The sequence below is a fragment of the Myotis myotis genome, unplaced genomic scaffold (genome assembly GCF_014108235.1).
Source record: "Myotis myotis isolate mMyoMyo1 unplaced genomic scaffold, mMyoMyo1.p scaffold_m19_p_1, whole genome shotgun sequence".
In the NCBI taxonomy this organism is placed as follows: Eukaryota; Metazoa; Chordata; class Mammalia; order Chiroptera; family Vespertilionidae; genus Myotis; species Myotis myotis.
The window spans coordinates 138,061,794-138,085,902 of record NW_023416313.1 but is presented as its reverse complement, the minus strand read 5'-3'; the positions used below and the strand labels follow the sequence as shown (position 1 = coordinate 138,085,902).

At 44.3% G+C, this 24,109-nt stretch overlaps 1 protein-coding gene across 1 annotated transcript in view; it reads left to right on the top strand.

Moving 5' to 3' along the window:
• The window catches only part of NPAS3 (neuronal PAS domain protein 3), a 460,871-nt gene extending 453,668 nt beyond the window's left edge, over positions 1 to 7,203 (top strand). The window contains exons 8-10 of the mRNA XM_036339527.1: positions 3,708 to 3,832; positions 5,822 to 6,653; positions 6,825 to 7,203. Of these exons, the coding sequence (XP_036195420.1) occupies positions 3,708 to 3,832; positions 5,822 to 6,653; positions 6,825 to 7,203 (1,336 nt within the window). The remainder of the gene's footprint in view (positions 1 to 3,707; positions 3,833 to 5,821; positions 6,654 to 6,824) is intronic.
• Positions 7,204 to 24,109: the final 16,906 nt, after the last annotated feature.

The following is a 24,109-nucleotide window of genomic DNA, read 5'->3' as shown; positions in this document are numbered from 1 at the left end:
GTCAAAGAAATGTGAAAAGATCAAAGCTATGTTGGAAGGGACTTCCAGGGCAAATTCACAACATTGTCAATAATGCTTGGTCTGTCAACATTTGGAAAGCTCTGCAGAAGCTGCTTTGGTTTCCCCAAAAATGTTCAGGCCATAAAAAGAATATAGATGTTTGCCTAAAACTGATGCCTTCAAAAGCACCCCCTTCTCTACACGTATATACACACACTCACACACTCCAATCCTTGTGAAAATTAAGCAAAAGGGGATGGAATTAGGCAAGGTACGTTATAGTTCTCCTGTATTCCATGCCTTAGAATCCCCCAGTATAGTAACTTGCTTTGCTAGAATCAAGATAATCCTATATAATAAAAGGGTAATATACAAATCAACCGAAAGGCTGAACGACGGGTCACTATGACACACACTGACCACCAGGGTGCAGACACTCAATGCAGGAGGATGTTCCACTACTGGCTTAAGCTCCCCACAGGGAGGGGGCCTAAGCCATCAGTTAGACATCCCTCGAGGGCTCCCGGACTCTGAGAGGGTGCAGGCCAGGCTGAAGGACCCCCCTCCCAAGTGCACAAATTTCATGCACTTAGTCTAGTACAGGAGTGGGCAAACTTTTTGACTCGAGGGCCACAATGGGTTCTTAAACTGGACCGGAGGGCCGGAACAAAAGCATGGATGGAGTGTTTGTGTGAACTAATATAAATTCAAAGTAAACATCATTACATAAAAGGGTACGGTCTTTTTTTTTTAGTTTTATTCGTTTCAAACGGGCCGAATCCGGCCCGTGGGCCGTAGTTTGCCCACGGCTGCTCTAGTATCAGTATAAAAATGAAGGCAACCTTCTTTTGCTTATTCTGTGACCTCAGGCAAGTTTTACAACTTTTTTAATGTGCCCTCAAATTGACATCCATGAATGTGGCCACACTCAAAAGCTTCCTAAATTCTAGCATGCAGCACCGTTTCTCAGTCCTTCCTCCTTTCTACCTTTGGATTCAAACTAGCAAAAAAAATAGCCAAGACCAAAGCCTGGGTGGTCTGCATTTGGGGGCAAGCTTTGTGGGAGGTTTTCCACCAATCCTGTCATGGAGCTATCTGAACATTCAGCTGGCTCCCTTCCACCACTGTCATTCCCATCTCTGGCTTCCCTTGGCCTGCAGCCACCAAGCAGGGCCCACACATGGTCTGAGTAGGAAAACTTCCAATAGGTCTTATGAATGGAAGTTGTTACCCTTTGGCTGATAATCTAGACAGGGAGTACTTGAATCCCATTTTTCTTTGAGACAGCCAAATGAAGCTGAGATGCTGACAACCATGGCTCATCAGCACGCTGACCCTTCAGAGTGTGTTCGTGCACGTTGGTGATGACTTGAAGGCATGAATGTGCTTGCTACCAATAGCATATCAATCAGACACTAATGATTATTGCTCTAGAGAGGGCTTTAATGTGCACCACTTAAAAGAGTCTTCATTTATCTACTTTTTTCCCCATTTTTGACCTCTTCTACTCTACATCAATTCTCTCTAAAGGTATGTGTATTTAATGTGGATTCCTCCAAGGCCTGAATTTCATGCAATCATGTGTTTGTGGCATCAAGAAATCTTTTTATATAAAGGTTATGGAACAGTGGCAATATGTCAGGCAGAAGGTTATAAACTTAATGCCAAAGAGGAAATAGGATAAGATACTATGGCATTGACAGTATTTTGCTGGGCAAAAACTGGAGTTGTGCCAAGGAGACCCATTATTATTAAGAATTAGACACAAGGTAACAGAGACACCACGGATAAGAAGATGCCTGTTTCCCACGGTGATGTATTCTAGGGCACTAAAACAATCTATATGGTTGTTGCTCCCATTCAGGGCGATTTCTTCCTATTTGGATCTTCCTTACTGCACCCTCAGCCTCATGACTTCCTACTCTGCCTCCAAATGGAGGGCATGAGAAGGGTTAAGGAGAGGTCAGTCCATGCAGCTTTGGGTGAACACTGTTTGTTTAGCCTAGGACCACATGGCACAAGCTCATGAGTGTTTGGTGACTCTGGTTCATCTAATTACATATAGAGAGGAAGGAATCAGATTGGGTACCAAAGGCAAGTCTTCAGGCTCAAGAGCCTCAATCTCAGACATGCTAGACCTGTGTCAGCTAACCTAAAGACTCCCCTTGAGTTCAATAATTACAGGCCATCAGTGTCAAATGACCTGTGAACCTCCAAGCCATCTGGACCAAAGGAGACTAATATAGATGGGCTTTAGCAGTAAAAACTCTACCAAGTGCTAACTCCTTGGTATCCCTTCTGTAGGCTAGAGATCTGGTAAGAAAAGTTCCTGGCCTTGGCAAACAGCAACTATTCAAGTTTGCTTTTCTTTCCCGCCTTCTTATTCTTTGTTCTTCCTTGAGCAATATTTCCATGCTCCCTCTTCCTCCTCAGAATCTCTCACTTCTGGGCCCCATCTAGGCTTGTTCTTCTTTGTTCTGAAATGATTACTCCCCAGTCTTCCTCCGATTCCCTCACAATGCTTGGTAGAATTACAGACTTGTATTCAGAAACTGCATTAGTGCTAAGGCTACCTTCCCACCATTAGTCTCATCTGATTACCTAGAGAAAGCACCGCTGCTGAAGCTAATTCACACTAAGGAGTATGCTCCTGATAATCCATCTCAGTGAATTAACCCTCTCAGAGACAGTTGCAATTTTAGTTACTGAACCAGTGACTCTTTAATGTAGGAATTCCACTAGAAATTAGCAAGTGATTCGGTAATCCTCTATTGCGAGCTTCTGGTTGACTAGCCATTATGGAAGTATAGCAGAGGCATCTTCCATTTTGAGGCAAGAGACTTTCTTTGTGGCTTCCGGTTACAGTAGCCTGTACTGTTCATACCTTGGGCCAGACTTGGAGTGGCATTTTTAGAAGACAGCTAACTCAAATTTGACTGAATATCCTCTCTTTTCCAGAAAAGGCTTGTTTCTGAATTTAAAATGGAACAAAAATTAAACACGTTTGTGCAAGTGGGGTTAGATCCATTCTGTTAGGGTCTCTTTCACACTGGGACACTCCCCACCGCAATCAGATTCCCAGCTAACAAGCTACAGGTGTACACCACATGAACAGATGAAAATGTGATTGTAATGGGTGTGTTGACAGTTCAGTAGCCATAATCCACGCATCCCAGGATGCACCTGTGCATCTGTCAGATCTTAGGCACTCAGGGCTCTGCCCCTACCCCCCACAGCTTTGGAGCCATCTGAATAACTGAGAAGCTCCATCAAGGAGCCAAGAAAAGGGTACTGAGGCAATGGACTCATGAGGAGCCCAGGAGAAGTCAGGGCACCCCAGGAGGTATGGGAGGGAACTGCTGAGAGCACTTCTCCTCCTCCTTTCCCCCCAGGTGTTCTACTGCGAGGAATGTCAAGCAGCACAGTTCCCTGGCCCCCAGTGGTACCTGATTAAGTAAAAGCTTGTTAGTGGCTTTCACGTAGTATTTGGGTATTCAATCATCGTAGCAGGGCGCACCTGTGCCCCAGCACAGGCTTCCAGGCTTCTGTAAAATTGCCATGATGAACAGAGAAATTACTTCACATTTAGTCGTTTACGCTCTCTAAACTCCAAAAGTTTGGGGTGAGGAAATGGGAAGAATATGGTGAAAAGCAAACTATACAGAATGGGTGCCTGCACTCCTCACAAGTCTCCCTCCCTCCCGCAGTAACCCCGAGTACAAGGACACCCCGATGGACATCGCGCAGCTCCCGCATCTGCCAGAGAAAACCTCGGAATCCTCGGAGACATCGGACTCTGAGTCAGACTCTAAAGACACCTCAGGTATTACAGGTATTACTGCTTCTTCGTGTTCTGCAGTTACGGCTTGCCTTTCCGAACACGAGGGGTGGGGCACGGCAGAGGGCCACCGTCAGAGCACAGCAACTGGTCAGATTTTATATTAAGACATATGCCGCCTCAAGGTATTACTGAGTCTCTCCTTCTACACACATATGCATACAAACACTGTACTTATACCGCCACATATATGTATACACACATATGTGTATGTATACATATACAATACTTATATTTACATGTGATAGTGTATGAATATATACATACATCTATGTGTATACATATATACTTATATGTATGTTGTGATGTGTTTACATACATATAGATATACTGTAGTGTATAAATATATGTACACAAATATACCTCATGTCAGTCCTCCACTGGCCATACAGAAGGGGCCCTGCCCTAACCCCATAGTGAGGGCTGGCCTCTTTACCAGAAGCAGATAGCAGGGCTGTCTCTGATGCTCAAAGACAGACTGTGACTATGCACCCCAAATATCCACATCCTCACCAAGCTGGAGCGAAGCCTCTGAAGTGAGATACTTAATGCCATTGGTAATGACTCAGGTGCTGGGCTGTTACTCGTTTCCTGAATCTCTGTAAAGCAAACCCATGCTTTCCCATTTCTAGCTATTTGGGAAGTCGGCTTTCTGAGTTCTTTGGAGGACAGGAAAATTAATATAAAAAATTTACCTTCCCTCCAAGCCCTAGGCCCCTTCACAGACACACAGAGCCAGGGAGCACTAACCTCACGGAATCTCACAGCTGCCCAAAACCCTGAGCCTCTTCTAACCCAACCTCTTTGGCCACGGAAAGGAAGGCCAGAGTAGTTACATGCTTTGTTCAAGGTTCTAGTCCAGGCTGCCATCCAAAAGCATCACAGCAGAGCCATAAAACCAGCATCATCCCTAAGTCTTCTGAGGTTGTATTCCTGGGAAAATCTATTCTGCCTAAAATGTGTTGGGCAGCTAGGGTTCTGGGCCGCTCCCCAGCCTTAGGGCACTACTCTCCAGGTTTGTAAACAATATCCCGCCACTCCAGACACAGCCTCAGGGAAGCCCGGGAGGATATGACTGTTTTCCTATCCCCTAAATTGCATTCATTTGAAAGTTCTGTGCTGGGGCAGAAGTTTTAGAATAGACGGCCTCTGCTCCTCATTTATACAGTGGGTCAAAAAGGCAAACATGCCTTGCCCCACGGAGCTTATATTCTAGTTGGAAGAGATAGAAGTAAATAAAAATGAATACAACATATCGGTGGATCAGATGGGGGTAAATACTGTAGAGAAAAATAACTTTAGGAAAAGAATATGGTTTTCAATGAACGGTTAGTCACCCGTGGAAGGTGCAAGACCTCTTTAGACAATCACCTTACACACCATTTTTCTGTGCTACTCACACCTTATTCTAAGATATTTACTCTGACTCCCTCGAGTAGGTTTGCAGGCACTCTCGATCATTAATGTACCTGTGAATCTCCTAGGGCTGTGGTGGGCAAAGAGCTACATACGGCTCTGTGGCCCCTTGAGTGTGGCTCTTCCTAAGCCTTAGGAGTACCCTAATTAAGTTAATAACAATGTACCTACCTATATAATTTAAGTTTAAAAAATTTTGCTCTCAAAAGAAATTTCAATCGTTGTGCTGTTGATATTTGGCTCTGTTGACTAATGAGTTTGCCGACCACTGTCTAGGGATATTCAAATACAAAAATCTGATGGGTGGGGGCCTGGGACTCTGCATTTGCAGCAAGCGTCCAGTCCGGCCAGTGCTGCTGGGCCATGGACCACACGTTGCGTAGAGGTCCAGCTAACCTAGGCCCTCAAGAGAGAAAGCGGGGCAACAAGGTGGTGGAGCAGCTCAGGGCCAACACATCCCCCCACACCCCCAGCAGGTGAGAGATGAGCCTGTCCCTGCTAATGTGGTGTCTCCTTTGTCTCCTCCTCCCCTCCCGCCACGCCCGGCCCCCCCGCGGCCCCACGCAGAGGACAACGAGAACTCCAAGTCGGATGAGAAGGGGAACCAGTCTGAGAACAGCGAAGACCCGGAGCCCGACCGGAAGAAGTCGGGCAGCACGTGCGACCAGGACATGAACTGCAATGACCAAGGCCACAGCTCCAGCAATCCGGACAGTCGCGACAGCGACGACAGCTTCGAGCACTCGGACTTTGAGAACCCCAAGGCGGGCGAGGAAGGCTTCAGTGCCCTGGGCCCCATGCAGATCAAGGTGGAGCGCTACGTGGAGAGCGAGTCGGACCTGCGGCTGCAGAACTGCGAGTCCCTCACGTCGGACAGCGCCAAGGACTCGGACAGCGCGGGCGAGGCGGGCGCGCAGGCCTCCAGCAAACACCAGAAGCGCAAGAAGAGGCGGAAACGGCAGAAGGGCGGCAGCGCCAGCCGCCGGCGCCTGTCCAGCGCGTCAAGCCCGGGCCTGGACGCGGGCCTGGTGGAGCCCCCGCGGCTGCTGTCCTCCCCCAACAGTGCCTCGGTGCTCAAGATCAAGACGGAGATCTCCGAACCCATCAACTTCGACAACGACAGCAGCATCTGGAACTACCCGCCCAACAGGGAGATCTCCAGGAACGAGTCCCCCTACAGCATGACCAAGCCCCCCAACTCCGAGCACTTCCCATCCCCGCAGGGTCAGGGCGGCGCGGGCGGCGGGGGCGGGGGCGGCGGGGGCCTGCACGTGGCCATCCCCGACTCGGTCCTCACCCCGCCGGGCGCAGACAGCGCAGCCACCCGCAAGACTCAGTTTGGCGCCTCGGCCACCTCGGCCTTGGCCCCCGTCACCTCCGACCCCCTGTCCCCCCCGCTGTCAGCATCCCCGCGGGACAAGCACCCGGGGGGCGGCGGCGGCGGCGGCGGCGGCGGCGGCGGCGGCAGCGGGGGTGGCCCCAGCGCGTCCAACTCCTTGCTGTACACGGGGGACCTGGAGGCGCTGCAGAGGTTGCAGGCGGGCAACGTCGTGCTCCCGCTGGTGCACAGGGTGACCGGGACCCTGGCGGCCACCAGCACGGCCGCGCAGAGGGTCTACACGACGGGCACCATCCGCTACGCGCCCGCCGAGGTGACCCTGGCCATGCAGGGCAACCTGCTGCCCAACGCGCACGCTGTTAACTTCGTGGACGTTAACAGCCCGGGCTTCGGCCTCGACCCCAAGACGCCCATGGAGATGCTCTACCACCACGTGCACCGGCTCAACATGTCCGGACCGTTCGGCGGCGCCGTGAGCGCGGCCAGCCTGACGCAGATGCCCGCGGGCAACGTGTTCACCACGGCCGAGGGGCTCTTCTCCACGCTGCCCTTCCCGGTCTACAGCAACGGCATCCACGCCGCACAGACTCTGGAGCGCAAGGACGACTGAGGCGCCCTCGTACGGGCGCTCGGCGTGGAGGCATCGGGCGTTTTCGTTTAGACCTTTATTCTAGCACTTTGAATTTGAGCAGGTCAGCGTCACCTCTCCACACGACGGTCCCCATCCCGGCCCCCCTTTCTTTAACTTGACTTATTCTTTCCTGTAAAGATATGTTTATTTTTGGCCTTCAGAGGGTCCGAGGACCAGTTGCCTGCCGTTTTGTCTTCTTCTAAGATGTGTGTTGGGTTGTTTTGCTTTCCTTTGCATCTTTATTAAGATGTCTTTAATGCGTATATGCCTCTGCCATAGAATACTCAGTCTTGTGGTCAAGAGATTTCTCCAGTGACAACCATTGGGTTTTCTTCATCGAGATCTTGATATGATCAAGATTGAAAGAGACACGCATAAACAATGTGCCCTGTTTGACTAAGTCAAATGAAATGGGGTGGTTTTTGGTTTTTGTTCCTAATTCCTTTAAAAATAGAGGGGATAGTATTTTAGAATTTTATGCAGAATTTAATTCTCTTTTTATGGTTAAGATTTTAAGATTTTCTTACTTGCACATAAAAATAATTTGGGTTCTTAAACTTAATTTCTGGCCTGTGACTAGAATGTTTGAAAAAACAACAACAACAGTGGGACTAAATGTTAATTACTGAAACATTAACTTAATTTCTAAAACCATGGTGCTATCATTTATTAATCTGTAATGTCTTCATATAAAATGCAGCTCCTGGGCTGGGTTTTGGGGGGGGGGGGGGGAATGTGTACTGTCCTGGTCTGGAGTCCATTGCTGCAGTCTCCTTGGTTAGTTAAGACAAAGCCCTCATTAACGTTTGCTGCAGGACTTAAAATTTTTTACCTCCCAACTAACAAACATAGCCTCACATTAAATGCAATGGGTCAGGAAAGCCCTTTTTAAAGGGGCTTTTGGGAAACTCGATCAAACTGATTTGAGGAGCAGTTTAGGTACATCCTGCCTTTCGTTGAGCTTCCTCCCCCCCACCCCTTTTCTCAGTCTAACTGAGGCTAATTTTTGCAACTTCAATAACACTTCAGAGTAAAAGAGGAAAAATATTTAACATCTTTTAATTTTTTTCATTTCTTGCTAAAAAAAAAAAAAGCTTATATTTTGGGGGGACTGATTTGATTTGATGGAATTTCTTTTCCCTTGGATTATCTTATTTCTAGGTTGGAACCAATACAGTTTAAAAATAAAGAATGGGTTAATAAGCTTCAAACAGATAACTGCAACTGAAAACTGCACATTAAGTACAAAAAAAAAAAAGAAAAAGAAAAAGAAAAAAATACCCTATTTTGTCTTTGTTGCCAGAAATCAGTGTAGTGTCAAACACTCCAAATGACTGTCAAGTATAAATTCTTCTTCCACTCCATTTTTGGCAGCTGTTTGTTAAGGCATCTAATAACAGATGTGAGAACTGTAATGTGTGCAATGTGTACATGTCCTTGGCTGTCGTCCATTGCAGTTTCAATGTGTGTTTCTATATGCAGTATATACTAAGCTAATGTAGTTGTTTTGTCCTTTGTCTTCTCTGTGCTCTATCTCTAGTCTGGAGTGGTCCCGTCCCATTCCTGCAGTCCTAGTGAATCAGTGATTCTTGGGGGTTAGTGATTTTTGTGTGGTGGCCTTCCTCTGTAATGTCACCCCTATGCTGCTTCTACTGTCTGTGAACCTTCCGTTTCACTTTATAAAATTCCTGCTGTTGCCTAGCTGGTGTATATTCTCCCGACCCCTCCTATCTTTCCCTCCCCCTCTCCTCTCCCCTTTCCCTTCCTCATATTTCCTTCCCCATTCTCCAAAACCTTTTTCATTCTCAGAGATAAAAAGACTCTTAACTAGCTCAAGGTTAATGGAGCCATTTTTCCCACATGGAATTCTGGTAAGACTCTTTCTTCCAGAGTGAAGAGTAATGCTCAGATATATTCAATAAATTGATGCCATATAGCCTCAGTTGTTAACATTCCCAGAGTCCCTTGTGCTCTACCTATAAGCAGTGGGTGCTTTTCTTTGGTTTCCTTCCAGGTTGGCTGATGGAGCAATATATAAAGCAATTACCAGTGAGACAGAAAATTAGTTCAAAGGTCAACCAAGATTTTTTTAAAACAGAAGGGGAAGGTATAATGGAATATAGAATTGTCATATTTGTTTATGCGTGCAATGCTACTATAGTAACTCAGCTGTCCTTTGAATATCACTGTGTTGAGTGAATTCCTCTAGGATCTTTGATTCCATGAGTTGGGCCCAAACCACTGTGGAATAATGACAAAATAAAGTCATCGTTTAATAACTTAGTTCAAGGATTTAATAGGTTTAGAAGATGAAGAAGGCTAACCACAAAATTTAAACATTAATTTTGGAAGCTCTATTCTAGCTATCGAACAATCAAAGGAATGCACCTATCAGCTACAAAGAACAGCTAAATAGCTGTTTGTTTTTCTTTTATAAATGTTTCTGTGTTGTGTCAAAATGATTTCTGGTGATTTAAACTAACAGATAATCACAGCTGCTGTCTAAATCCATAGTGTTAAAATTACAAAACGAAAAAAAAAAAAAAAAAACTTCATTACCTGTGAAGACTGTGTCTGTCTGTGTTTTTAACTATTTCTTGTACAAATATATGAAAACTTTTATGAGGAGACTGGTGCCAAGTAGCTGAATAATGGGGAAAGGGATATTCTGTTTGTAAAAATCTTAGCAGTGTTACCAACTCTACCACACATATATATATAAAAATTAAAACATTACAAAGCGACAGCTATGATACATTTGTTTTGTGTGAAGCTAACCGGACCTAACTTCCTGAGTGCCTGGCTTATTTTGAAACATTTTTTTTCATTGACCATTGATAATGCTGCAAATCAGAAATGTACATACTTCATTTACAACAGGGTTCTTTTTATACTTTTGTAGATTCTCATACATGTCACATACATGGTTGTCTTTATGTAACTTAATTTTTTCATCCGCAGGTGCCATTTTCATAATAAACTTCTCTTGGATTTGTTACTATCTGGCATCATTTCTTTTACATGTAACCATCCTAACTAATGAATGCTGGTAGTATTTGTTTAAGCAGGTACCTTGGTCATTATTCTCAATTAAAAGAAAAAAAAAAGTAAAAAAATTAAAAAGATGCATTCATATTTTTGCTAGTTTTGGAAAAAAAATGTATAGCTTGTGTACTATGAGGCTGACAAGGCACAGTTTAAGATGCTAATCCAAATACTACACAAACTTGCAACCATCCTAAATTTTCAGCTACCCCAACTCATTGTCATACTAAGCATTACTATGCACGCTACCCAAGCCTAGTGATGGGCCTGCAACATTAACCACTATTGGCAGTGTGCATTCTTTTATTAATGCACAGTAAGTGATGACAGTTTTCATACATTAATCATTTAAATGCACTCAATATTTTCATTTATTACAAGCTATAATGTTTAACCAACTATTCTATTGCTTATGTCTTCTCTTAATACTAATTTTGCATTCTCTTTCTCCAGACAAGCTGAGTAAGTCATGTTTGTACTGTGTGATTGGTTAGGTCAGCCTGCAGCCTGTCACGTTCTAAGGCAGGCCAGCAAGCTAACTCAAAAAAAAAAAAAGAAAAGAAAGAAGGAAAGAAATCTTCATTGCTATCTCAGAGTTAAGGATACAGATGGGTCACCTGTTAAATCTGTGCTGTTCACAAAATGAAGAGATCTCAATAATTAAACTGAAAGAAAAGGCAAACAGTTTTGTCCAAAAGCTACCAGCTATAGTAAATCTTATTCTCTAATTTAAGTCTTCAGTGACACTTGCCAATTTGAGGGTACTTTTTTAATTAATGGAGGGGTGCTTCAGACTGGTGGACATGAAAATGTATTTATGATGTGGGGCACTCAATTTCTCTTTGTGGGCCACTGAAATAAACACATAAAAATTAGAAATAGGGAGAGGGTGACTGAAACACAGAATTGGATTCTCCCAACTGTTTTTCCAAAATGTATCATTCCCTTTTGCTCTTGAGAAGAATATAGTATAGCAAGATTTAGAAGTAAAGAAATTGTGGAAGCTAGAAACTCAATCCTGAGTGAAGCCAGATTACCCAAGGTGTCGTCTAGGTCTATAGGCATTGATGGTGGCGGCTCTTAGTGGGAGTGTCCAGAGCTTTGCCTAGTGGAGGCTCTATGAAAGCAGAAAGGCAGTTGGGATTAAGGCAGTTGAGTGTGGGATTGGGCTGACCCCTGTTGGTTGAATGGCCATGTGCGCCAGCCATAACACTACTTCAGCCCTGTGATCTAGATGTGGTGGCAGAGGAGCTTGAGAAGGAAAGTCAGACATGAATTGAAATCCTCCTGGTATTTGGAGCTTCTGCAGGAGCAGTGGTAGAAATTCTGGATTCTTACTCAAGTGCAAGTCTCCTTTAACATCAACAAGTTCCCTGTCCTTCATTTGTTCCCATCAATGCTAAAATATGTCACTAATGAGATGAAGAACATCTTTCAGTCAGACTCACTGACAATCGTGAAGTCCCGGCCACTAGTGCAGCCTGAAGCCCTGCAGTCAGGCCAAGGCCCTGGGCTCCCAGAGAACCAGCACCGCTTCTTGCCAGGCTGGCAGCAAGTCAGTTTGCAAGGCTCCAGTTTGTAGGTGATGGACAGAAAAGGGGTCACTGGCCAGCTCTTTGCACCTTGTCTCCTTCCAGCTGATGCTTATACTTGTTTATTTGGCAAAGACGAACAAGATAAAAGGTAAAGGAGTAGGCAGGACGACAGGGAAGATATGCACTCAGTGGAGCAAAAAGAAAGTGGTTTCAGTCCTTGTGGACTATAATCCTACCCATCTTCGCCTACTCTTACATGAAGCCTATTTAAAAGTTTACAATTGGGCCTTTGCATTGCATTAAAGGTAATAGATAATGTATATTATCAAGCCCAGAAGATAATCTGTTCAAGCCAAGGAGATTATTATCCAGGTTCAAACAGTAGAAAGATCTAGGGACTTGGGAGAAAAGGAAGACTGTCTTTGCCAAAATTTCATATCATATAGTGCAAAAAAGGCGAACTTGTCTTGAGCATTATTCCCAAAGAAGGATGACAACTAGCAGACTTAGAAAACAATCTGGGGTGCTCAGGTAAGTGAACACACGAGCTGTCCTGCTTTCCTGCGTCTCCTAGGAGCCATTATAAAGAAGGGAGGCTGACCTGGTAAACTCCCCACGGGCACAAATCATGGCTTGTTCATCTTCACATCCTCCCATAAGGCCCAACTCAATGATTTACAAATAGTCTTGGCTCCGTAGAGATCTGCCAAATACTGATGGATGAGGACATGTGAGAAATGAAAATGAAACATGACTTGTCAAGAAGCAAAGATTCCACTAGAAATGTTCATGTGGTTTGGCAGGATTGCTTGACTTCTATCAAGAAAGGGATGGTGCCCTGACCAGTTTGGCTCAGTGGATAGAGCGTCGGCCTGCAGACTGAAGGGTCCCAGGTTCGATTCCGGTCAAGGGCATGTACCTTGGTTGCGGGCACATCCCTGGTGGGGAGTGTGCAGGAGGCAGCTGATCGATGTTTCTTACTCATCGATGTTTCTAACTCTCTATCCCTCTCCCTTCCTCTCTGTAAAAAAATCAATAAAATATATTTTAAAAAAAAAGAAAGGGATGGCAAAATGGATAAAGCTGCAAGTTCATTCATTCCTGCCTTTTCAGGTAGTCCACATGGCTGGCAGAGAGTTGGCTGGCCATCGATACGTGTTGGTTGAAGGCTGTCTGTGTGCGTCCACAATACTGGATGCAGCAATAAGTTAGATGACGCAAACAGATAAAGGAGGACGAGGAGAGCCCAAGCACTTGATAACTGACTTAGGAAACTTGGGCATCTTAGTCCATGGACAGCTAAGCAAATGGATCTTAGATTCACAAGAAGGTACCATTATTAGAATACTGTATCCTCACAGAATAGCACTGAGATATATAAATTTAGTTGTCATGAGAGAATCTCAGCAACTGAGAGGGACCCTCTTATGTAAAAATCACATCTCCTTAATTTCTAGCCCACTACTGGATAGTTATAATTTTTTAGAGGGTTTTAAGCCAAAATCTGACCTCAAGAGTTAAATGGACTAAGTCTAAATTGTCTTCCACCTGAGTGGCCTTCAAATATGTGAAAGTGAATATTAGAGTTTCAATACATCTCTAGGATAATTATCACCTATTTTTTCAATTGTTTCTCTAAGGGCAGTGTGGCAGATCCCCTCGCCATCCTCATCTAGGATTGCCAGGGTTTGTACTGATTTCCTAGGGTGGCCCTGTTGTCACAAACTGGGCGGTTTGAAACAACATTTATTCTTTCACATTCTGGAGACTAGAAGTCTGAATTAAAGATGCCAGCAAGGTTGGCTCTTTCTGGAAGGCTCAGGGGGTGGAGAGGGGCGAGTCTGCTCCATGCTTCTCTCCTAGCTTCTAGGGCAGCGGTTCTCAACCTGTGGGTCGCGACCCCTTTGGGGGTCGAACGACCCTTTTACAGGGGTCGCCTAAGACTATCGGAAAACACATATATAATTACATATTGTTTTTGTGATTAATCACTATGCTTTAATTATGTTCAATTTGTAACAATGAAATTGGGGGTCACCACAACATGAGGAACTGTATTAAAGGGTCGCAGCATTAGGAAGGTTGAGAACCACTGTAAAGGCTACCAGCCATCCTTGGCATTCCTTGACTCTGGTCTCTGCCTCCATCATCACATGACTATCTCTCTCTGTGTTTGTGCTCACATAGAGTTCTCCCCACCGCATGTGTCTTTCTCCTCTTCTAACAAGAACCCTACACTAATCATATTGGATTAAGGGCCCTCCGTACTCCAGTATAACCTCAACTAAATACATCTAAAAGACCCTACCATGAGAAGGAAATGGAGTTAGGTTCACAGGCTGAGGTATGGAGGGTTAGGACTTCCTTTTAGGAGGTCACAATTCAACCTATAACAGCCCCAATTAAAATGTGGCGCCCTTGACCAATGACAACTCCAGATGACATCTGGCGCCTGCATGCGATAGAAGTCCCATTACATATGTTGCTCAAGACTCTCAACTCAATTAAAATAGCCTGAATCCACAGTCACTTCCTAGCAGTCAGATCAAACTGGTATCTCATCTTGAGCCTCTAATAAGGCAGAACACCCTGGTCTTTCTATAAACTTGTTGAGTTAGGTGTTTCACCTCCCATAGCCCTCATGCCTCACTAGAGAAAACATAACTTACCCTCGTATGTATGGAACCCTGGGGTACAGACACATCCATACAAACATTCCCAGAAGGTTACTCCTTCGTAAGTAAACTGAGGCAGAGGAAAAACAACCATGAGAAGGAAATTGAAAAACTAGAGGGAGAAACTACCATATAAGTCATTTTACAGGAGCAGAGCTAAGGTAAGAGGTGCCACAACTCCTATTACATATGGTGTAAAATCATTCAAAGTTCAAGGAAGAATCATGAGGCAAAACACACCAACTTTCTGAAATTGAGTAGGCCTCCATGTGTCCCCTTTTATGGATCAAAATCAAAAAGAGGTTAGTATAAGATTGTCTTGTACTTTTCTGGGGACAAAACACAGTTGTTTTTCATTTTTCTGTTCATCATTCTCTATTTGGCAGTCATGAGATACGCTAATAGGAATGACCCAGATAATGTTCCTATATTGAAAGAATTCTTCTGGAAAAATGAAATTAATTTTAGTTTTAAAAATAATATATGTAAACTATTTAATGGGGGAAAATGGAGCAGAGGGTAAGGAGGTGGCTCTTGCTTGCACTGAAGAAGTTCTCAGATTTATAGCTGAAGTGTCAGAAACAGGATGTAATAACCATGTGACCCCCCCCCACCTCTCCCCAACAAAACCATTATACCCTTGATGAATTATTGACTTTAGAGTTTTATCTATGCCATGAATAATCACAAACTTGGGAGTCTCAGGGCACAGTTCATAAACAAATAATTATATCACAATGATAATTTTTCAGGAATTACAACATCAATCATGGCCATGTTATTATCAAGTACATTTTCTGGTTGCCTCTATTCATCAAACCCTCCTCCTTCTCCACCCTTCCACACCACACAAGCAACACTCATCACCAGATTGCCTCTTATTTATACATCACTCAAAGCAGGACAGATCAGGCACACACAAAATGGGCCAACCCAGCATTTATGAGGGATGAGTTTTCATTAAGAAAGTTCAAATTAAATGCATTGAGAAAGATGGAGGGGGGAGAGAATTAATTATTCCAGACTCCCCCAAAGAAGCTTCTCTGAAAAGATTTTATTCAGAAGATAAAAACAGTGAGAAGGTTTATCCTGTTGCAGGCAGTACTAATAAAGAGAAAGGAGTGTGTCTCTCAAAGCCAAGGAAATAGCAATAATAATGTGACACTTAAAAAAGAAAGAAAGAAAGAAAGAAAGAAAGAAAGAAAGAAAGAAAGAAAGAAAGAAAGAAAGAAAGAAAGACCCTAGCAAGGCAACATAAAGAAGGTGCTCTCTTAAGATAAATGGTCAGATGATAGGGTTAAATCCCTAATACAGTGGTGCTTACTATTAACTCCTTGTGCAAGATAACTTTTTCATTGGCCCCTCTTTCTAACCAGCAAGCTATGCAGGCAAAGCAATGTAATTCAGAATGACTACTAGGGTGAACATTTAAACTCCTGGAAAGGGGATGCCAACCCAAGCATCTGAGACAATCCAATCTCCCAGTAATCTCACTCTTAAGGACAGCCCTTGGGTACATATGGCCTGAGCTTAGATCAGATTCTCTTCTCCTTGGTATCAAAATGTGTCTAGAAAAAGGTAGGGCTGGTGCCCAGCAGTGAGCACCACAGGTGGGGGAGGCAATGCTGCCCTGTCATTTGGGGGGGGGGGGGAGGGCTGTAAACAGCCTGGTCCACTCCAAACCCCACCATCAGGCAACCAGCTTGAGGTTACAAGGACCCCACACTACTTCAGGTGAAACAGCGTCTGCCCTCTCTAAAATCTCCTAGTTTAAAATCTCCTAGTTTCTTAAATGTACTCAGACTATTGTGAAGCCAATCTGCCTTCAGACCAATCTTACATATAACTCAATCTTACATATAAATTCATTAACAAGAGGGGAAGTGGAATTGTGGGAGGCAGAGGATGGGGGAGAAAGACAGACACAACTCCCAGTCCACAGCCCAATGTGACTTGTGAATATCCCTTCAAATGTCTTTCTCCCCTAACAAGATGCTGTCTTCACAGCAGGCAAAGTCTCTCTCCTCCCTTCCTCTCCCAGACAAGGGTGCCACCTCTGGGAGGGGGGGGGGGGGGGGCGTTGCTTGCCCTCAGGTCAAGCCCAGCTCCCCTCCTCCCACTGGGCTCGTGCTGCCTCCCTGCCTCCCTGCCTCCCTGCCTCCTGCCCCATGGGAGCTCCTTCGGGGAAGTTCACCTCTCTTGGTTACTCTCCTTCTCCTTGCCACCCATCACCCCACCCAGCATGACAACACCCTCAAGCCGGCCAATAAACCAATGACCCTTTGGGATAATGCACTCCTTTTTAGAAAGCGGTGGAGGGGCTGAATATAAATTCTCAATATCTGAATTTCGGATCACATTGTGTGATCCAAACGTGCACATAATCCTCCTGTGGAGCTGCTAAGAGTTCTGAGCTGGACTTGTGGACGCCTCTGCCTGCCTCCTCCCTGGTGGGGACACCTGCTGGCAGAGAGGAGCTGAGCAGTGGGGAGGAAGGGGAGAAATAAGGGTGCTCACATGAGCCATAAGAGCAGTCTACACTGACACGAGCCGCTTTTGTGGGTTCACGTGGACTCATCCAAGCGGCCTCAGTGCCCATGTGCCTGGAATTCACAGACTCGGCGGACACCTCTACTCTTGAGTCACGTGAAGAAGTAGACTTCTAACCATTAAGATGACATTTTTCCAAAATATAAATCTAACTGCTATTTCCTTAATTGCATTTTCCAGGATGAGGACACTAGCAATTATTTTTCATTTTTAACATTTTAAATAAACTAAAAGGAAGCACAGATTTATTTCCCTAGTATTTACACTTGGCTTCCCCACATGCTACACTGCATATTTACACAGAGTTGCCCATGTTACAGACATTTTTCAGACATTGATTAATCTATAATTCTTTGAAGTAAGAAAGCATTATTATCTCCACTTTACAGATGTGGAAACTAAGACACAGAGGTTAATGACTTGCCCAGAGGTCAAGCATCCAGTCAATTGCAAAGTGGGCTTCAAACAGAAGTTCCCCTTTCTGCTCTGAGACTTAATTCAAGTCTGTTTTAGCTCATCTGCCCTATTCACACCAGAGCTGTCTCCTACGTCTGGATGCCTCTTAAATTTTGCCTGAAGGCTCTTAATATGTTTCCTGAAAGCTCAGTGCTTCCCTTGCCACCTGTCAGCATGTGCCCTTTTCCTCCTCATGCCTGTACTCTTAAATAAAAAATGGCAATTCCTTTCTGGAGTATTTGACAATGACGTTGCATCACCAAATAATACTATTATTTCACTTTTTTATAATAAATACTAGAGGCCTGGTGCATGAAATTCATGCGGGGGGGGGGGCGGGGGGGGGAGGGAAGGTCTCCTCAGCCCAGCCTGCACCCTCCCCAATCTGGGAACCCTCAGGGGATGTCTGACTGCTGGTTTAGGCCCAATCCCTGGGACCTCTCACAATCTGGGACCGCTGGCTCCTAACTGCTCAGATGTCTGCCTGCCTGATTGTCCTAACTGCCCCCCTCTGCCAGCCTGGTTGCCCCAGCAGCGCCCCCTGCTGGCATGGTCATCCTACTCAGCCTGCTGTTCAGTCATTTGGTTGTCCCTCACTAACCCCCCTGCTGGTCTGGTCGCCCCGCGCAGCCTGCTGTTTGGTCGTTACTGTTACTGTGACGGCGTCCTGGAAAGTTTGCATATTCCTCTATTATTAGTATAGATAAGCCCTAAAATTTTGTCTAAACCTAGACTCTTGTGTTTTGTTTAACTTCTGACAGATGTCCTACAATTAATGTAGTGAGATTCTACCCCAGCCATGCCAGGAATATAAAGATGAGTAAAGAATTACCCCCTGCCCTTAAGTTGTTTACAAAGTAGAGAAGGAGACAAATGTAAAAGTTAATCATTACAACAGCATGACAAAGTGACATGACTGACATACAGGCCAGGTGTTAGAGGTGCATGAAGTGATGGCAAATATTTCACGCTATGAGGGCAGAGAAGTCTCCGGGGAGGAGATGATGCTTAAAGCAGGTCTTGAAAGGAAAGTAGGAGTTAGTCATGAGTGCGTGAGAAAGAGAGATTTCTGAAAGGCATAGGGAATGTCATGGAGCAGGAGAGACCTTGCAAATAATTCAATAGCCACAAGTTCATGGACTGGGTTTCGCTGAAGCTTTGCAAGCCACACCCTGTGCCCTCATGCAGGGCTGCATCCTCCCAAAGGAAGAGGTACCTGCTCTCAGGTAAAGGCATACTTTGCTCTCCACCCCCTCCTTCTGCACCCATATTGGCAACTTTTTCTTGTTCACACAGCAGCCCTGTGAGAGACCTACCCTGAATGTTCTACTGAGATGTTTGAGTAGCATTCTATAGGGAATGGGAAGTTTAAAGGATTTATTCAGAGAAGTAACATAACAGAGCTTTTGTATTGAAAGGTCACTCTGATGGAAGCTTGAAGGACAGCAATTAGGAAGTGGTTGTAGTTATATTCCATGTGATAAAGGGTGAGGATTGAATGAGGACAGTGATGGGGGTGAAAGCAGAAGGTGGATTTGGGAGCCTTGAGGGAGAGAGATGATGGAGAGAACAAAGTAGAAGAGGAGAAAGGAAAGATTTAAAGGAATCAATTAGATTCATTGGCTACTTACTGTTCATCACTAGAGGAAGTTCCATACTTCTTTCCTAAAGACCATGCATTGCTCCTAACATATTTTAGCACAAGGATGAGAAAGCATGAGAAATCAAATGTCAGGAAAAGCTAGGAGCTTCAACATTGGAGGAGAGATGCATGAGGTTCTTTAACTCTTTAGCAAATGTTGACAAGTGAGGATTCTAGCTAACTCCGCATATCCAAAAAGAAAGACTGACACAGGAAAGATAAAGTAGTTCACAGTCAAAAACAGAACCAATTCTGGCCCCACAGACAATATATGGAAGCTCTGTATCCCATTTGTTGCAAGGTGGTATCTTCTGTGAAACCTCTTACCTCAAAAGCACTACCTGAGCTGTTTTTAAACACGAGGCACAGTCACACCACAAAGAAAAGGCAAAAGGCCTCTAACGTGAACAACTCAGAGAATGAATCAGAAAATTCCCAAATGAACTTTACTATCAGATTGCAGTGAGAGGTTTATGGGAGCAAGGATTCGTGGCATGGATGGAACTGGGAAACCTTCTTAATGGAAGCTGGACTAGTAAAGAGAACTTAAAGTGATGTTATTAAGCAGCCACCAGTTATCTGGAGACATGAGCCCCACGCCCTGCCCTCACCCCGAGCTGGGTGAGAAAATTGCCTAATGTGCAGAACTAAATATTCTGGGACTACAAAGAAGACTTCAGGTCATCACAAGAAGATAAAAGAGATACCATTTACCATATGCCGGGTACTATGGTAAACACTTTACATTCATTCTCTCATTGTATCCTTATGACTCAAATACGGTAGGTGCTATTGTTCTCTCTGGCTTACAGGTGAAGAAACTGAGATTCAGAGAAGTTGGGTGACTTTCTCAAAGTCTCACCTATATATATAAAAGCCTAAGCAACCAGCAGACCGGCCAGCCGGCCTGTAGCTATGACGCGGACTGACCACCAGGGGACAGATGCTCAACACAGAACCTGTCAAGTGACAGCAACTTTACAGAGAGCCCTCTCGCACTCCGGGACCCTTTGGGGGATGTTGGACTGCAGGTTTTGACCCGATCCCCACAAGCAAGGCTGAGGGACCTCACCAGTGCATGAATCACGGGCTTCTAGTAACTAAGAGGCCAGGTCTCCCTAATTCCAAGTCTTGGTTTTTCTTTAATCATTATGCTGTGGACTACTTATTTATTTATTTTGGTATGGAAGAGGATTTGGAGGTGAAATTTTTTCCTGAAATGTACAGCACCTATTTTTTCTTTTAAATACTTTATGAAACAGAGACTTTTAAGGCAAAAACAAACAAACAGAAGCATTACTGAAAATAAAAAGAGCTTCTTGATAAAATATTCACCAGAAATTTTAAAATTACATTTATATTCCCACATAACACAGTCTAAACACTTATAAAGCCCAAAATGTCAAAACCACAAACTTATATCCATAGCCATAAAAGAATAAACACCTTAGAAATTGAAAGCATAGCAGGAAGAAAAAAATAAATGTATAAATAATTTGAACATGATTAATAAATTTTATTTAATGTGCATATATAGAACACTGCACTAAATAATTGAAATATTGAACTTTCAAGTGCATATTAAGCATTCATAAAAATGATTATATACAGGACTTCAGCAAGTCTCAACAAATGTCTAAGGTTTTAAATGTTCATATTCAGCATGTTCTTTCACCATAATACAATTAGGCTTGAATTAATAACAGACATAGCCCTGGCCAGTGTGGCTCAGTTGGTTGGGTGTCACCCCATGCACTGAAGGTTGCTGGTTCCATTCCCAGTCAGGGCACATGCCTAAGTTGCGGGTTCAGTCCCCCGTGGGGGGCATGCAGGAGGCAGCCAATTGATATTCCACTCTCTCATCACTGTTTCTCTCTGTCTCCCTCTCCTTTCCTCTCTCTAAAAATCAATAAAAATAGTTTTAAATAATGAAAAATAACTAAAAAGTCACCATATGTTTGGAAATTAAGAAAAAACTCATAAAGAAAGAATCATAAAGAAAACTAGAAAATAACTGAAAAATAATAAAAAAATACTACATATCAAAACTTGTAAGAGCATTACTTACAGGGAAATATATAACTGTATAAACAGATAGTTGAAAAGAAAAATGACTGAAAATTAATGTTAAACATCATATCAAGAAGTTAACAAAATCATAAATAAAATGAAAAGGCAATGTATGAAATGGGAAATTTATTTGCAAATCATATATGATAAAGGGTTAATATCCAAAGCACATAAATAACTCAGCAAAAATAATAACTCAATTAAAAATGGGAAGAGGATTTGAATAGAAATTTTCCCAAAGAAGACATACAGATATCCAACAGGTACATGAAAAGATGTTCAACATTGTTAATCTTCAGGAAAATGAAACCAAAAACACAATGAGATATCACTTCACACCTGTTAGAATGGCTGTTTTCATAAAGACAAGGCATAAACATTGGTGAGGACATAGAAAAAGGGAACCTTTATGCACTGCTGGTGGGAAGGTCAATTGGTGTAGGCACTAAAAAAATTAAAAATAGAAAAACCATATTATCCAGCAATCCTACTTTTGGGGATTTATCCAAAGAAAGCAATAATACAAACTTGGAAAGATATGTATATGCATTTCCATGTTTATTACAGCATTATTTGCAATAGCCATATATAGAAACAACCTAAGTGTCCATCAATGGATGAATGGATAAAGAAGATATGTACATATATTAAATGGAATATTATTTAGCCATAAAAAATAAGGGAATCTTGCCATTTACTACAACATAGATGAAACTTGTGGGTATTATGCTAGGTGAAATGAATGAGAGAGAAACAAATACCATAATATCTCAATTATATGTGGTATCTTTTAAAAACTAGATGCATAGAAACAAAGAACATAGATTTGTAGTTGTCAGAGGCAGGAATTGAGGGATGGCAGAAACAGGTGAAGGTGTTAAAAGGTACAAACTTCCAGTTATAAAATAAATAAGTTCTGATGATGTAATGTACAGCATGGTGACTATAGTTCACAATATAGTATTATCTATTTGACAGTTTCTAAAAGAGTAAGTCTTAAAATTTCTCATATCAAGGAAAACATTTGTAATTATGTGAGGTGATGGATATTACCTAAATTTATTGTGGTTATTTTATGATATAGACATAAATCAAATAATCATGTTGTACATCTTAAACTAATATGTTATATGTTAATTATCTACACTAATAAAAGAGAAACATGCAAATTAACCATCACTCCACTACTCCACTACACCCACCAGCCAATCAGGAGTGAGTATTCAAATTAACCCAACTAAAATGGCAGCAGCCATGGAGCTAGAGCGAGCAGGAGGCTTGGGTTGCCCCAGTCAATGGAGGAAGCCGAGCTTCCCGCCTGCCCTGGCCGGCCCTGGGCTCCACTCAAGGCTACAAAGTTTCAATTATAGAAGATAAATAAATCCCAGATACCTGCTTCCAGTCCACCCTGGTCTCCACTCAAGGAGACGCTGAAAAAAAAAAGAAAAGAAAAAAAGGAGAGGCTGGGAGCTTGGGTTTCTGGGGGGCATGGCCAGCCTTAAAATGGCCATTAGCCCCTCACCCAGGCTGGCCAGGCACCCCAGTGGGGACCCCCACCCTGAAGGGGGTGTGGCCAGCCTGAAAACAGTCCTCAGCCCCTCACCCAGGCTGGCCACACCCCCATGGGGTGAGGGTCCCCACTGGGGGGCTTAACCAGCCTGAAAACAGCCATCAGCCCCTCACCCAGGCTGACCAGGCACCCCAGAAGGACCCTCCCACCCTGAAGGTGGCTGTGGCTAGCCTTCAAACAGCCCTCAACCCCTCACCCAGGCTGGCCAGGCACCCCAGTGGGACCCCCCACCCTGATCCAGGACACCCTTCAGGGCAAATCAGCCAGCCCCCACCCGTGCACCAGGCCTCTATGTATACTAATAAAAGGGTAATATGCTAATTAGACTGGGAGACCTTCCAGGAGACCTTCCAGACATTCTTCTGGACAAAGCCATGGTGGCGGGTCGAGGGAGAGGCAGTTAGAGGCCAAGAGGGGACGGCAGTTGTGGGTGATCAAGCTGATGGGGGGCGGGGCCATTGGGGGTAAGCAGACCAGCAAGGGGGCCAGTTGGGGGTGAGCAGGCCATCAGTGGTGGTCATTAGGAGGTGGTCAGGATGGGGGGGGGGATATTTGGAGTGAGCAGGCCAGCAGGGAGGCAGTTGGGGGCAAGCAGGACAGTGGGGAGGGAAGGTGGGGGTGATCAGGCCAGCAGGGGGGGCAGTTGGGGGTGAGCACACTGGCACAGGGGCAGTTGGAGGTGATCAGGCTGGCAGGGGGGCATTTGGAGGTGAGCAGGCCAGCAGACAGAGTGGTTAGGGGCAATCAGGTAGGAAGGCAGGCAGGTGAGTGGTTAGGAGCCAGCAGTCCCGGATTGTGAGAGGGATGTCCGACTGCCGGTTTAGGCCTGATCCCTGTAAACTGGTAGTAGGACATCCTTCGAGGGGTCCCCGATTGGAGAGGGTGCAGGCCGGGCTGAGACACACACACACACACACACACACACACACACACACACACACCAGTGCATGAATTTTGTGCACCGGGCCACTAGTATCTCAATAAAACTGGTGGGGGAGAATATTCAAAGTGAATCACCACAAAGGAATACCAAGTATTAAGCTAAGAGTCAGGAAATAGAGACATTAAAATAATTCTCTTACTCTGTGACCTGCTGCAGGTCAATTGGTGAACTTCTCTGGAGTTCAGTTATCTTAATTCTAGAGTGAGGTAAGTTTGGACCAGATGATTCCTAGGGTCCATAGAAGTTCTATTTATCTGACCTACATCTAGCAGACCAGCCGGATTCACTGATATGCCCATTCTCAATGGCTGATCCCCAGAGCATGCTGCATTCTTACCAGTGTTGTAAGGCTATGAATAACAATTTCCTGCTTACCAAGAGTCAGTAGAATTTGTACAA